The 15,205-nt window shown below is 37.6% G+C and overlaps 1 protein-coding gene across 8 annotated transcripts in view; it reads left to right on the forward strand.

The window, feature by feature from the left end:
- RAVER2 (ribonucleoprotein, PTB binding 2) overlaps positions 1 to 15,205 on the forward strand; it is a 36,224-nt gene that overhangs the window by 13,345 nt on the left and 7,674 nt on the right. For 5 of the 8 annotated variants that reach the window (XM_040610637.1, XM_040610635.1, XM_040610638.1 and 2 more), the window contains exons 3-11: positions 853 to 1,322; positions 5,241 to 5,432; positions 6,325 to 6,451; positions 7,363 to 7,448; positions 10,858 to 10,962; positions 11,185 to 11,296; positions 12,404 to 12,636; positions 14,483 to 14,594; positions 14,986 to 15,131. In XM_040610637.1, coding sequence (XP_040466571.1) covers positions 853 to 1,322; positions 5,241 to 5,432; positions 6,325 to 6,451; positions 7,363 to 7,448; positions 10,858 to 10,962; positions 11,185 to 11,296; positions 12,404 to 12,636; positions 14,483 to 14,594; positions 14,986 to 15,131 — 1,583 coding nt within the window. The remainder of the gene's footprint in view (positions 1 to 852; positions 1,323 to 5,240; positions 5,433 to 6,324; positions 6,452 to 7,362; positions 7,449 to 10,857; positions 10,963 to 11,184; positions 11,297 to 12,403; positions 12,637 to 14,482; positions 14,595 to 14,985; positions 15,132 to 15,205) is intronic. The other 3 variants (XM_040610633.1, XM_040610634.1, XM_040610636.1) reach the window with 3 other exon arrangements.

A 15,205-nucleotide genomic window follows, 5' to 3' on the forward strand; every position in this document is an offset into this window, starting at 1 on the left:
TTTGTCTTTGGATTTTATTCTTACCTGCACTCCCCCAGCCCCCTTTTCATTATAAGTGATATTGTCATAATCATTATTATTATTATTGTTCTCTTAATTTTTATTCTGTTTTCATTATTAAGTTGTTCTTGTCACAACCCTCGAGTTTTACATTCCAGTTCTCCTCCCCATCCTTTTGGGTGAGTGGGGAGTGAGGGGGCGGCTGTGTGGTACTTAATTACGAGCAGGGTTAAACCACGACAGGGTCAGCAAGAACCGTTACAGGTTTCAGGGAGGGTGGAGTCTCCATCCTTTGAGATGTTAAGATCCCACCTGGATGATGTCCTGTGCAGCCGGCTCTGGGTAGCCCTGCTTGAGGAGGAGGTTATTGAAGATGACCTCTAGAGGTGCCTGCCGACCGCATCCAGGGTATGCCTCTGATTGTGTGAAATGCATTATGGACTGAAAACCCAAAAAAGGTCCAGGAACCCTGAAGTGAGAATTTATTGATGCTGTTGTCAAAGATAATCAGTATAATCAGGAATGTGTTGACTTCAGTAGAAAATTTAGTTTCTTTTTGTTTCCCAAATACAGTTTTTTGTTGTATTACAAGTAGTTAGGTTGTATGTATCTGTGTTTCTGTAATCACTTTTGGAGTTAATTACTCATGATGTCCAGTTGATAATGCTAGATTGTAAAATATGTATTACAGCATATCCATCTATCCATAGCATCTTCAGGGTACATCGCAAAGTCTTATTCTTCCTGTGACTTACATCGGTGGGTTTTAGGGGGAGGGAGAGGTATAGTAATTACATCTGTAGCTGGAGAGGAGCTATGGTAGGTGATATAACTTGTTTTGGTCTCTTACAGCTTTCGTTACTCTGTTAAATGGAGAGCAAGCTCAAAATGCAATTCAGAAATTTCACCAGTATTCTCTCCGGGGAAAAGAAATATCCGTGCAGCTGCAACCAACAGATGCTTTGCTGTGCATTACTAATTTGCCCATTTCATTTACGTTGGAAGAGTTTGAAGAACTTGTTCGTGCGTATGGGAATGTCGAGAGGTGTTTTCTGGTCTATAACGAAGTTACTGGCCATTCAAAGGGTTATGGCTTTGTGGAATATATGAAGAAGGACTCTGCTGCAAAGGCAAGACTGGAACTTCTGGGGAAACAGTTAGATGAGAGCACTCTCTTTGCACAGTGGATGGATGTGAACCTGCTGACCACAAATCTTATTCACTCTAAGTGCCTTTGTGTAGATAAATTTCAAAAAGACTATGCTGATTCAAAAGAACTGATCCAAGCTTTCTCACTGAAGTATAAACCTGTGTTCTGTCAGGTATGTTGAATTTGTATCTTCTGTAAGATCAAGGTCTGATTTAAGTAGCTCTGTATTTGCATGCTTCACTGCTTGCTTATACTTTTATTTTTACGTTAAGTAGTAAATGATTATGCATCTGCATTGTGATACATGATGTGGTACAAATGATTTATTGATATGGATTTGCAGTGATTGGTCTGTGTTACCTGGGAATTCTGCAGGACGCCACACCCATGAAGCACCAATAAGATGTTTGTAAGACATCCCCTCCTCATGTATTTTATTGAAACTAATTTTAGAAATACTTTAGAGAACTTTTAAAGTAAATGTTGCTCATGGTTTTATTGCTCAGTAAGGAAAGGTATAGTATATGAATATCACAAGTGCAACAGTTTAGATGAAGGAGAATATATAATTAATATATTTAGTAAATCTCTGCAAATATGTAATGTGTTTTATTCCCTGACTGAGGAAGATGTAGGCTTGGGATCTCATAGTTGCTGGGCTTGACAGTGATACAAGTGGTATGCCTTTTGGAAAGCTTGCAGGTACAGAAGTCTCTGCAAGTATAAAGGTTTCCTACTCATCTTCATGGCTTGTGAGATACTAGACCATGATTAAAATGTTGCTTGTAGAAGTGATGCAGAACAACATAGCATAAACAGACAGTAGAAAGAAAGCTTTCTACATAGTCACATAGTTGGGTATGATTTGAGTTAGTTGGGTTTTTCTTCTTAAGTGTCTTGGAAGGCTGCTCAGGGATTAGCTTCAGGGATAAGTAACCAGAGATCCCCAGTATCTTAAGACCAGAAGGTCCATCAGGCTGTCTAGTCTGACCACCTGCAGGCCATCACAATTTGGCTAGTGCTCTTTTCAAGCCCCAGTGATTTGTAGTTAGTTAAAGTACATCCTTATACTTCCCTGATCCAAATACACTAGGAGATGCATAAATTGGAAGAAACTCTTTACAGAAACTGCCCTTCCTTTGTTATTTTGCAGTTCTGTCTTTCTCAGTTGAATGTATCTGGCTTCAGCTTTACCTCACTGATGACTAAATAGAGGAGCCTTTGCTCCCTACCATTTTCTTCCTGTAAGAAGGTATTAAATGCTTTAATCAAGTCACTTGTTCAGTCTTTATTTAATTAGCTAAACAGATTGATCTTTTTAAGTCTTTTACTTCAGGTTTTTTTTCCAGCTGTCAGATAATCTGGAGGCTGTTATCGGCTCCCCCAGCAATTTTTCAACATCCTTCAAAAATTCTGAAGTTCAAAGAGTAACAAGCTTTGATAAAGATGGTTTTCACTAACAGTATTCTACAGTGCAGTTAGAGGCACTTAAGAATGGGCTTTACCTTCCTTCTTAAATCATAATGATACATGGGTCACACCTGGTGTAAGTGAGGAGCATCTGTGTATGTGTTATATCAGTAAATGGCACTAAATACATTTCTGTAAAATACAGGAATCAGACAGTATGATTTTTGAATTGGGAAATAGGCACCCAGACAAAAATGCATCCAAGAAAACATTCTTGGCACATTCTTATATTACCTATCACTTGAATAAGCACACTGTGTAACAGACTAATTAGGTAGACCATAGAAGTATGATAATAGAAGAAAAATAGGTTTACTCATTATAACTTACAGTTCATTCTTGGTGATTCTCAGAGAATAAACGTGTGATTTGTTCTCAGTCACGCCTTGTTTCCACTGGGCATCCAGCAGGTGCTGACTGGTAAGGGAGGCTCTGCCTCGAGAGGTGGTGGGGAGAGGCAGCAGAGGTGCTAGTTTGCAGAGATGAACCTCATGGGCTAACGGGGGAAGCAGAGCCCTCCGGAGAGGGAAGATGTGAGGGTGGAGGTAGGTAAACAAGTAGTTCAAATTTGGTAGATGAAAAAGGGAAGGTGGTGGATGAATTCTCATCACAATAGTGCTAATTAATTATGGTTTTATGAGAGAGGTGACCTAAAAATTAAGTACAAAGAAAGGAGGAGGAAGAAGACCCCAAAAAGTGTGGAAAAAAGCAAGGAGGTGTGAAATGATGGGCAGAGACATAAGAGGAAACAAGGAGAGGACAGGGTAGCAGAAACATCGGTGCGGAGGGAATTTCAATAGAGAACAACTAGGAGAAGTGCCTTTGTCTGGAAAACTTCTGGAAGAATGAACATGTTTTAGAAAAACCACTAAAATGTTCATTCACTCTTGTTAGTTTACATCTTGGTGACTACTGCCACTGTCTTCCTTCCTTTTCCTGGTCTTGGCCAGTCCAGCCTTCACACCACTCCTGCATTTAGATTGTCCCCCTGGTAGGGTCACTTTAAACTATTCTGCCCGTCTCCTGGCGTGGCTCCTTTTAATGTAGCTGTTCAGTGCTGCTTTCATGGCCTGGTTCTGCTGGTAACTGACACAGTATTTCATCATGTAAATATGATCTTTTATCTTAGATTAACTCATTAAATAAACGCTGGTTTATTTCATTTTATTCCAAAGGTACCATTTTTTTTTAATCATTTTTATGTCTCCTCTATTTACAATAGAAATGTTGTGTCAGGAAAAGCTGAAGCCAAATACTTATACATGGGTCTTAGAAAAATGACTTTTCCTAGGACTTATAGGAATATATTTCATCCCTTGCTTAATAAAATGAACCAGAAAAGCTCATTCGTTTCTTATGTCAACTTTAAATTGTCACAAGGAAGTCTCCACTGTTACCTGGATAGGGACAGAGGGCTTTTCTTCTGTACCTGTTTACTTGGGAAGTTTAAAAATACTGATCTGTTTGTGAGAACACTGGTAGCTGTACTTTCCCCATGTAAAGGGAGTTTTTAACTGTGCATGAAACTGCAATATGTGCCATAGCTGCAAACCATTCTTTTCACAAGTACTTCAGGTCTTTACCAGTGCAGCTAAACTGATGTCAAAATAAAATACAGTGTTTCTCCCATAGGCGCGCACACACACACATATATACATAGCATATATATATGTGTGTGTGTGTGTGTATTTATATATCAAAATATGTGTGTTTTTCAGAGCTCTTCCCAGAGGCCTGTCTTTTAACAGTGGCATTAAAGATCTGACCACCTTCTTTTTCTTCAAAATCTTTGAGATTTCTATTTCAATTGTTCATGTAAGTTTGTGGGACCTAATAGTTGTGAATAGGTTATTTTTATCCAGTGAAATCTAGAGATTTCCTCTGTTCCACGTAAGAGCTAGTTTCAGTATATCATTTCTGTTCATTTTGGGACTGGAGATTTTTGCCCAAGCTTTATTCCCTCCCTTCTCACCCTCTTTTTTTGTTTGATTTAAATCTGCTCATTCTGCTATAAAAACTCCGGAAACAAAGGACAGAGCATTGTTTTCCATGTAAGCCTGTTTCCAGTCTGCTTGATTGATCAGTCTGGCATCTTCTCTTGGCATTAAATACAACCGCACACTTCATATTCTCCTAAAAGACAGTATATATCAGTGGAATTTGCATCATTATATATTTCAACAGCTACCACACAGTCTGATGAATGACATCTTTATTATTGTAGGCTTAAAAACTGAACAATATTGAATTTGTAATTCTTATCCTCATGCAAATTAAAGATTATAGTAGCATACACCTGTATGTACAATTTCCTTCTCATTCCTTTTTTTATTCTGAAAATAATTGTTAAATACATTTCATAGTTCAGGTTCTCCGAGATTAGATTGACATGAAGGTGGTATTTCAAGTTGGTAAGAGTATGTGTGCCAAATATCATATGAAGTTATGATATTCAACTTATATCTAGTACATCTGAGAAAGAAACATACTGATTTGGGTAGGCGTTGACATAGGGTGTCGGCTGCTTGTGAGGTGTTTTATCGTGGATAGGTGAGAGTGCTGCAAAGCAGTTCCTGAAATTCTGTATGTTTTTTCAGTGTGCTGTGAAATGTTGTTTCAGTTTGCTCAGGATGAAGACAGTTGCATTGGTGACTTTGCTGTGGTTGAGTATGAAACTGCAGAGCAGGCTGAGAAAGTACATGAAGTCACTGATGGCATGACTATCAAAGGAAAGAGAATCCAGGTGTCATACTGTGCTCCAGGAGCACCAGGCAGAAGCACGTTAGCAGCACTTATAGCAGCACAAAGGATGGTAAGATACTTGCAAATCTGTTTTCAGAATGAGTTTGATACACCTGAATTGGGTCAGAGGCATTCAGCTGCTTTGCATTAGGAAAAGGAGCCAAGCTTTTGGAAGCATTAGCTTTTTTTTTAATTATTTTTTAAATCTAGTCAGCCCAATTAAGTCTCTTTCCTAGGCAAAAAATGGCCATATCCTGCAAGGAGGAAGGGTAAAATACAGCTGTAGGATATCACAAAATTACACTTTACATAGCTCTGGGATTTTTGTAAATTTAATTTTCTGTAAGATAAATTGTTCCAGTTGAAAAAAAATAAAGTAATGGGAAATAGAGTCATTTGGCAAGCTAAACTTGGTTTGAAACAGGCAAGAATTAGTCGATTTTGAGGTAAATTTCAAGGTAAGAGAAATAGTTTAATTTCATGCTCAATATAGAAGAGATATTTTTACACCCACATGTCTTAGCAAGTTATTTCCTAGAAAATTGGATGTGATAAGTGTTACATGATGCTGTCTTAAATGTAGAAGCAGAAAAGTTTCATTACTTTGGTTAGCTCTAGCCCATGTCTTCATAAAAGAGATGACTGGCACTATTATAAAACAGCGTGTGGTGTTCATGTTAACAGTGCCTTTCATATACTTTATTGATAACTCTGTCTTGGCTTATGGGATAAAAATAAATGTGTCTCAGGAAAAATAGTATGCTTGAAGTTCTGGGGGGGAATAGTTTGTTAGGTATCTCATTTGAGGGAAAATGAACAGGGAAAAGAGCAGGAAACAGAGAAGGAGTTGGTTTTTCTGTGGAAAATGAGTTCTGTGTGTCATTGTCACACAAGTTTGAGGGATTTGAATGTATCCCTTGTTTTCTCTGTATTCTGACATTTTTGTATCTCTCTAATTGGAGATGAGGAACAACAGAAAAGGCTTGCTTCCAGAGCCGAATCCAGTGCAGATTATGAAAAGTTTTAACAATCCAGCAATGTTGCAAATGCTACTGCAACCCCAGTTGCGTGGACATGCTGTTAAACCTGGTAAGTTGTTTAAAAACAGTTAAGCAAAGGAACCATGTTCTTAGTGATACAAGGCTTTCAGCAGATGAGTGAAGGAGGAATGCTATTTTAAAATCTGTGCAGTGTGTTTGTGTAGACACTTTCACATTTTATGAAAGCAGGAGGTGGATTGCTATGCTTTGTGCTTGGGTAAAATTTAGTGTTACCTAAAAATGTCTTCATATTGACTCTGTGGTCTCTGAATGTTCATATTAGAAATGGGTTTAAAATGAAATGGTTTTGGAAAACATCATTAAAATGACAAGTTGAAATCTGATTCTAGATGTGAATTTTGCAGCCTGAGTCTTTCTCCTGTTGTTTCCAATGTAAATCTTTATTCACTTGGGTGCTACCGTAGTTGTAAACAGCATTCGTAATGGTATTGCCCAGAAACATTCCTCTGTCGTCTTACTAGGATGGATGTTATTAAACATACAAAAAACAATCTTAGCACATTTCAGATGGTGAAAAAGCATTAGGAACAGAGATGAGAACAGATAATTTGAAGAGTCAAGTGGGGGACAGCTAAGAGTTTGTAACATGATCTATTGACAGAAGATAACACAGAAATTGTGTGAAGTGGCCACTTCAGCAAAGAAACATGACAGCTAATGCTGACTTTTCAAAGCACTTGAGATAATGCTGTGGTCTTGTAATCAGCTCCAGGCATTTCTGAATCTTGGAGTGAAACTCAGCTTTAGAGGAGAGCCTTGAGAGTGTATTTGTGTCTCATGTGCTCTTAATTGCAGATCAGAGCTGGGTGTATTGAAAAGTTTCATTATAGTGACCTTTAGTACACTGGAAAGTTTCATGAAAACCAAATCTAAAAAAAATAGGATAACTCTTTTGAAGATTTTTTTACTTGCCTACAATGTTTTCTTGTGTTTCTAAAGCAGTTCTTGGAGCATCAGCAGGTTTACCTCACCTTATAAATTCCGCAGTTGGCCCACCTTTTTTGCAGTTGAATAAAGTTCATCAGGTATGTGACAAAATAACTTCTGTCAAAATAGATATTTATGGAGATCTTAGTATGAAAAATATTCTCAAAAGTTTTAAGGAATTACAACTGAAATCAGGAGTTTTCATTAAAGCTATCTTTAAGAAAAGCATTCTATTATGAGATGCCTGTGGGGATGTAAGAGCAGAGTGTGCTTACTATCCACAGTGAGTTATTTTATCTTAACTGAGCTTTTGATTTGCTTACACCTGCTGATGTAGAGACAACTTGCCATTACTGGCAAAAAAAGTCCTCTTTAAATTAGTGCTGGAGGAGCATGGCACAGCCATTTCTTTTGGAGAATGCAGACTCATAACACTTCCTTCTCCTGTGGAGACTTGATTGTTTTATCTTATTCAAGCCAAAAAGCTTAGCATCGCTATCTTCATTTTAAAGTTTCCAGGGACTAGAATGTGCTATATATGCCATAAAAAATAGTGATTTTCAGATGTTACTACTTAGTCAAAAATAACCCCCAAGCTTTAAGCTATTTAAAGTATTCTGAGAGCATCTGTAATTCCAGATGGACACCAGAATTTCTGAAAGGTACTATAAAGGATATTTGGGTGAGTTTGCCCTAGAAATTGGAGATGAGTATATGCTAGAGTAGCACCCACAGCCAGAACTCCTCCCTGCAGCAGTGCACTTGGCCAGCAGCCTGGCTTCCACCTTGTATTGAGATTCTGTTAAGAGACTGCTCCAGCTCCAGAAGCCGAGGTTTGCCTGTGATATTCATGGCAGGGATTTTCATAAGTACCTATGAGGGACTGGATTCATTTGCTTTGACTTAACTATTTCTGGTGTTTCAGAAATTCCGATTTAAAAAATAAAATACAATTAGTTGTTATTTCTGCTGTTCTTTTGGCAAACACAGACTTAAAGATCTTAGGAAAAAAAAAAAAAAAAAAACCACCAAAATGCAGAGATACTTGTTAAGTATATTTAGCTTTTCTGGGTTTTTTTCTGCTAAAAACTGGTAGGTGAATATATTCATTTTGAATAAATGCTACTTAATTTTGCCCTTTCAGATGGGTTGCTTTGGTCCTGTACAATAAGAAAAACCATCATTCTTTGCTTGTACTTCTTTCATTTAAATGACGTTTTCAATTGATTAGTTACTGCTGCTCTCTCTTCAGCCTTGGAGAGTCTGTACTTCCTTGGAAGGCAATGTGTTTTCTAATTGCAGCTGGAGACAGGCATGTTTTACACAGTTAACAGTGTGATTGATGATGATCCAATATTTTTTGGCTTAAGAGCGCTGCAGCTAGACAACTTGGTGTTTTCTCTTTAGGAAGACTTACAAGTCTAGTTCTCTTCCAGGGAGCTTCCTGTCATTTAATTAGCTCCAAACCTGGTCTAATAGCCTGAATTTTGTTGACAATGATTTGATTATCCCAGTTCCTTCTGTTAGGCACATTTTTCTGTTATTCAGTGACTTATTTCAGAGTATTCTCTAAAGCCAGAGAACCAGGTCACTGTTTTTATTGTCTTGAAATTCAGTGTTGTTGCAAGATAGAGGAACAGACACAGTGTCTTGGCTTGACTCTCTCCCCACCTCCCCAGTCACGCACTGATTCAGCTTACTGTATATCTTGGTTTTGCTATTTTATAGTCAAGGTTTTATAAAGTTGTTTTTTAAAAAAAAAAGTTAAAAAGATTTTAAAAAAAGAGAAATAATGTGTTTAGGATGACTATGCCACAACATTAGAAAATAATCCATAAAAAAAGATTCAACAGAGGGGAATTTGATCAAGATTCAGCAGAAGGTTATTCATTAAGTAATCTTTCAACTGTGGAGGTGGCATGATTTTAAACTTCTTTCTTTTAATTTCTCTTAGTTATAGTTACCATGTGCTAAAATAATGCATTTTAAGCTTTCACAGTCGTGTGTTTCCCTCAGTCATCCAACAGTTTATTGAATGTTTATTAACCCAGAGACTTTCTTTTGAGGATTTGAACCAAATTGATTTTCCACTCCTGTATGTCTGAAAGTTTTGCAGTCGAACTAGTAAATGTTCTTTGTTGACGTAACCAAGAAGGAAGAACACTGGTATCGATGACAATAAACAGCCCTGGATAATTTTTAATGGAAATCACTAAGACAGTTAAAAGAGCAGATATATAACTAATGTAGATATGGCACTTTTTTTGTTTTAAATTGCACATTTCTGAGTCCAGAAGCCCATATTAGAGGTACAGAAGGCTGTATATTCAGACAAACTTAGGCTTGAAAATAGTTTTGAAGTGTTTTGCAGGAGGTGGCAAAATCTGCAGAGCCGTGCATTGGGAGGGCTGCCTGCTTTTGTGGGGTTCCATCTTCATTACCTGGTTTTGGTGATCTTTCCTATGTAGGAGATTTCAAAAAAATGAGGAAGGCTATACTCATGATTTGACACAGTGTCCCATATATCTTTATTGCACTACTGTACAAAAAGGTTTGTTGAGCAATTTATGTTTTGCCTCACAGATCATGCTCAGAAGCTGCTGTCAGACAGTTTCAAGCCGGTGCTCAGCTAGGATGAATCATAATGTGGGTTTTGATCCAGAGTGGACATAAGGTTTCGTTTAAGCCACATAATGCTGAATATACCAGTAGCAGAGTCTGAACATGGTGCCCCAAAGTTGTTAAGTGTCTCGGTTCTGCTGGCAAACTGATGCAGAATGTTTTGAATGAAAAATACTAATATTTTATAGACTTGGCAATCTGTAGGCACTGTGATTTGTAAGCCTTTTAATGGTTCTGGAATAGAATTTCATGTAGATATTTGCCACTAAAAAGAGAGGGGAAGCATATCTGGATATTCTTCTTTGAAAGTGAAGATACTGTTTGGTCACTGTAAAGCAAGGGATGAGAGTCCCTGCCAGTTACAGCTGAGTCCTGTGAAGTGTATAGATACCTGGCAGAGATTGTGTATTAAAACTGAAATGCAAGGCATAGTGCAGATGTTAACAACAATGAAGTCCTTATTCAGAGGGCTCTTAATCCCCTGAAATCCTTGTGTCTCATCTTTCTTACTGGCACTATAGGTAACTCCCCTATCTAGTCTGTCTGCAGAGGCTCCAAACACATTGCACTTTCCATCTTGGCTTAGACACAGGGACTGCAATGGAGTCTGGATTGTATTTGGAGTTACTCTTGATCCTGTAAAAGCCATCACAAAGCATACTTGTAGTTTTGAGGTGAAAAAAAGGCTAGGTGGAAGAGAGTTTAGAAGAACTTGAAATATGAATGAAACAAAAATCAAGTTCTGTGGAAGAAAGAGCTGTTTTCCTTTGCCATATTAACTTAGAAAGTAATCTAGATTTCTTTAAGAAGTATCATCTGAAAATGTTTCAAGAATGTACTGTTTTCCTGGACTGTTAGCTAACACTTTTTTTAATAATTCCACAGAGTTCAATTCTGGGGAGTACATCTAACTTACTGCTGCAGAGCCCAGCTCACCTACCATTGCCGCAGCAGCAGCTGATGAAGATTGAAAACATTAAGGCTAATAGTGTAAGGTCATCACTTCAACTTCGACTGTCTTTCTTCATTCTTCAACTTCAAGACTGTCAACTTCAACTTTCTTAAAACTGCTAAAACAGATAACTGTTTTTGTCTAGTATAATTTTAACAGTTTAGTATATCTAAAAAGATTAACCGAATGTGAAAGTTATAAGAAAGAGCTACAGATGGATTATTTGACTCATTTACAGAGTTTTCTATTCTTCCTTACAGAAACCAGGTTTGCTGGGAGAACCTCCAACAATGCTGCTTCAGACAGTACTGGGAATAGGGGTAATGCCATCAGTGAGCTCAGGCATGGGAGCCCGTGGAGAAACTCTTAAGTGTAAGTGACATTTTATTTCATACCAAATCAGTATAAATGCTCAGCTTGGAATTATGCACTTTCTCCCACTGTGGCAAAAGCAATAATACGTTTGAATGTTGTGACTGCACAGTAAGGTAGGCAGAGAGCTGGACAATAATGCACGTTATATAGCTATACAGTTAAGCAAGGTAACAAGTTATGTATCTATATGACCAATGGTAACCTGCTGGTTTAAGCAGGAAACAAACAATATATCTTGACTTGTTGCCTGGCTTCTCTCATCTGTTTGTCAGGGAAGAAAGAGTACACTGTGGCATTGGTTGAAATTGGTTGTGGCAGGTTGTTAAATATTCTGCTTGCTCAGTTACTGCCATTTTTAGTACACTTGGAATATGTTTTTATTTAGGACCAAAATTTTGGGGTTTGTGGTTTCAAAGCAGATAATTTGAGTAGCTGAAGGGGCACTGCAGATAGATTTGTTGCATTCATTTCATTGAGTACTAGAGCTTTAATGTCTGTGACAGCTGTCAACTTTGAATGCAGATTTCTGCACCAGTCATGCCCTCAATTTTTATGAGGAGAGATCAGTTGTGCTGTTTCTAGTACATCTTTGTTTCCTCCACTGAGAGCCATGTATTCTGCGGTTCTAGACGTGGTCTGAGTTATGGTAGTAACGAGGAGCAAGGAAAAGCTTGGGGGAGGGAGTGGGGGAAAAACCTGTTCTGAATGTCTATATGTTAATTTTGGAGAATACTTTCTAGCTCTTTTGTTTGTAAAAATAATTTTCCTGTCTGTTGCAATGCAGGATCCTCTGGGATGTTGTTCATGGGGTTTTTGAAAGTGACAGGAACACCAAGTAACTTCTTATCATCGTGAACATTTAGAAAAGTCAGGAGTTTCTTCTATTGTGTTAGCTTTAAATAGAGTTGTTTGCTCCTGAGGTGGTAAAAACCCAAAAACTATCGTTAGAATCCAGTGTTCTGGGGCAGCTGTAAAATAGATCTCTAAATGTTTTTCTCATCACTTAGTAGAAACCACAAACAAAATGTACTGATAAATCTTGTCTAACATAAAAGTTTCTCCATTTATGGTTGACTGCGGCACCTAATCTTACTCCAATTCAAACAGCAGCAGCAGCAGCAGGGATGGGCATGCTGCCATTCTTTCCGAATCAGCACATTGTTGGACAAGCTATACCAGGGCAAAATAATGCTCCAGATAAACAACCGCCTACCGAAGCGGTTGTCTCGGGTTCACAGCCTTATCATCAGACCTTAACAAATCTTTCTGTGGGACCTTTGCGGACTGGACATGCCAAACAACAGAATCAACTAAAAAGTACTGATACAAGTTTGGGGGTAAGGAACACTGAATAAAAGTATTTTCTTTTTTCTTGTCTGTGGATTTTATAGTTTTTTATTTTAACATGCTTAAGAGTTACCTGCAACTGCTTATTGTAGTTCTTCACTGTAAAATTTGCTAGATCACAGGATCATTCAGGAGACATTGTAAGGTCATTTCAGTTATGAATAATAGGGAGAGAACAATAATGCTCTTTGGTGAAAGGTCCAGATGAATTAACAAAGGAGTCTTTACAATGCTGGAGGGTTTTTTTTTCCATATGTATACCTCATAGTATTTGATGATGAAATTATCTCAAAAGTAATGTCCCTTTCAAAGACTGAAAATAGAACTTGTGGTTGAATTTCATGACTAATCAGGAGCAATTCTGGTGGTATGTGTAGGGCCTTTGGGTTTCCAGGTGGGGTGTGTGTTGAGATATATATATATATATGTGTGTGTGTGTGTGTAAATTGTCGGCTTTTAATCCATACCCTATTAGCCATAGCTGATGTTTTCTTAGTCTGTATCAGTTTTAATATTTATTCCCTTGAAAGCATGAGGTGAGAGGATGATGGGGTGGGATTTAAGTTGAACCAGAACAGTGTAGTTTTTTCAGAAGTTTTTTTCCTGCCATTAACAGAATTTACTATTTTTATACTACACATAAATACCTTGACATTTATGGGGAAACATGTTCTTAATTCAGATCAGATCTGTGTTTTCCTTACATATTTTCTGAAGCAATCAGATTATATACAGTATCGGTATCTGCCTTTGTTAGACAGCTTTGACAGATATGGTCCTACTTCAGAAAGTATGTTTTTCATGTTTTAAATATTTTTTTTTACTGTAATGAAGTGGTATTTTACCTATGTGTAGATACATGTGAATAAAATACATGGGGGGGTGTGTACATATATAAAATCAGTGGTTTGTTTCAGCATTTCATTTATTTAAAAGGAAACTTAAGTAAACCATTAGAAGTCTATATAGTTAATTAAATGCCTGCTTTTGCACCCAGATGAAAAGTTTCAGCACTCTGTTGAAACTTTCTGTGTTTACAAACTGGTCTCACTGTTTTTGAAAAGTTGTTGATTAATAGTTTTACTGAAAATAGTATTGATCCATTAAAATAAAGCTTTTTTGTCTTAATGAGCTTTGAATAAATGAACAGAATAGATGTAGAATACTGTATAAATGTCTTTGAGCTGTGTATTTCAGGCAAGCTGTGTAACTTGCTACAGCTACTTCATTCTTATTGTCTGTATTTTTTCTAATACAAGCTAATGGGAAGTAAGGGGGTAGTGTACCCTTCCTAGTCCCTCATAGGAAACAAACTTTTGGAGTGAGTGAGTGAGTCCTGATGCTTTGTGCTCATAAATATTTTCTCCTTTTAAGTGTGGGCTTATAAATAAGAGTGATCAGTAAGAAGTGTTTATAATGGCAGATGGCAGGCAGTGTCATCTCTCCAGCATTCATTTGCCCTTTATTTGCTTGTGACTCCGGGTGAAAGGAGTTGATTTTTGTCTCAGCCATGTTCTTAATGCTAACTCCCTGCATCTGGAGTCGTTACGGTGATTATTGTTCCTTTACTTGAACATAAAAGGCTCTCTCTTGTTTGGTTTTTGATATCCTTTAGTTAGTTACAGTCTAAAGAGAAGCATTCCTACAAAATTATTTGACAAGAAAAAAAGTGCAGCCAGTGTGTCCAGATAGTTATCCCCAGTATTTATTTTAAAAGTTTTCCTGTTAGATTTCATAGGGCTAAGCTTTTTTCAAAATCCTGCTGGAACACTTACCTTATTTCTGACGAATGTTGCGTGAATATAACGCAAACTGTGCTGTCCAATTGTTTCACAGACTCCCTTGAAAAAACAGACTTCGCTGCTAGGAGAACCACCAAAAGAAATACGTCTTAGTACCAACCCCTACTTGAACTTGGCGAGTGTGTTGCCTGGTATATGTCTTCCAGGTAAGCAAACATTTAGCAGTTTCACTTGCAAGTTTCCTTGACCAGTGTGGCAAATAGTTATTCCATTTGGCGAGTAATTCTAGTGACAGCAACATTTATCTTTACAGAAATCTTGTAGACTCTCTTAAAATTGGGATGTAATCTATCCTTACAGTTAATATTTTCTTTGGGAAGCATAAATTTTCAGAGTTAATGGGCTTACTGATGTAGAGAAACTCCTAGAAAGCCTTCAATTTTAGTAGCACTGATAAATTTTGAGCACAGCCTAATCTGAAGTAGCAGATTTCTCTTTTAATCCCAGAATATTACTAAACAAGATTGCAACCTAATTTGTACAGTTTATACAAGTGGTGTGTTTATACAAACCGTGTATTCTTTGTTTTACAAACAGCAATTGCCAGCAAAGCCTCTAGTCCACCGCAGCAGACTGGACTTTCGAACAACGTCGTGGACGCTGCTGTGTCTCAGGGAACTACATCACAACATGCAATGGAAAGTTATTTTAATTACTCTCAACAGCATGGGGAATACGCACAGGTACATTGTTTCGCAGCACCTTCTTCTGGTTTGTCACTCAGAGCTCTCGTAGCAGGATTTTTGGCAGAGATCTG

Source organism: Falco naumanni, chromosome 11 (assembly GCF_017639655.2).
Source record: "Falco naumanni isolate bFalNau1 chromosome 11, bFalNau1.pat, whole genome shotgun sequence".
NCBI lineage: Eukaryota > Metazoa > Chordata > Aves > Falconiformes > Falconidae > Falco > Falco naumanni.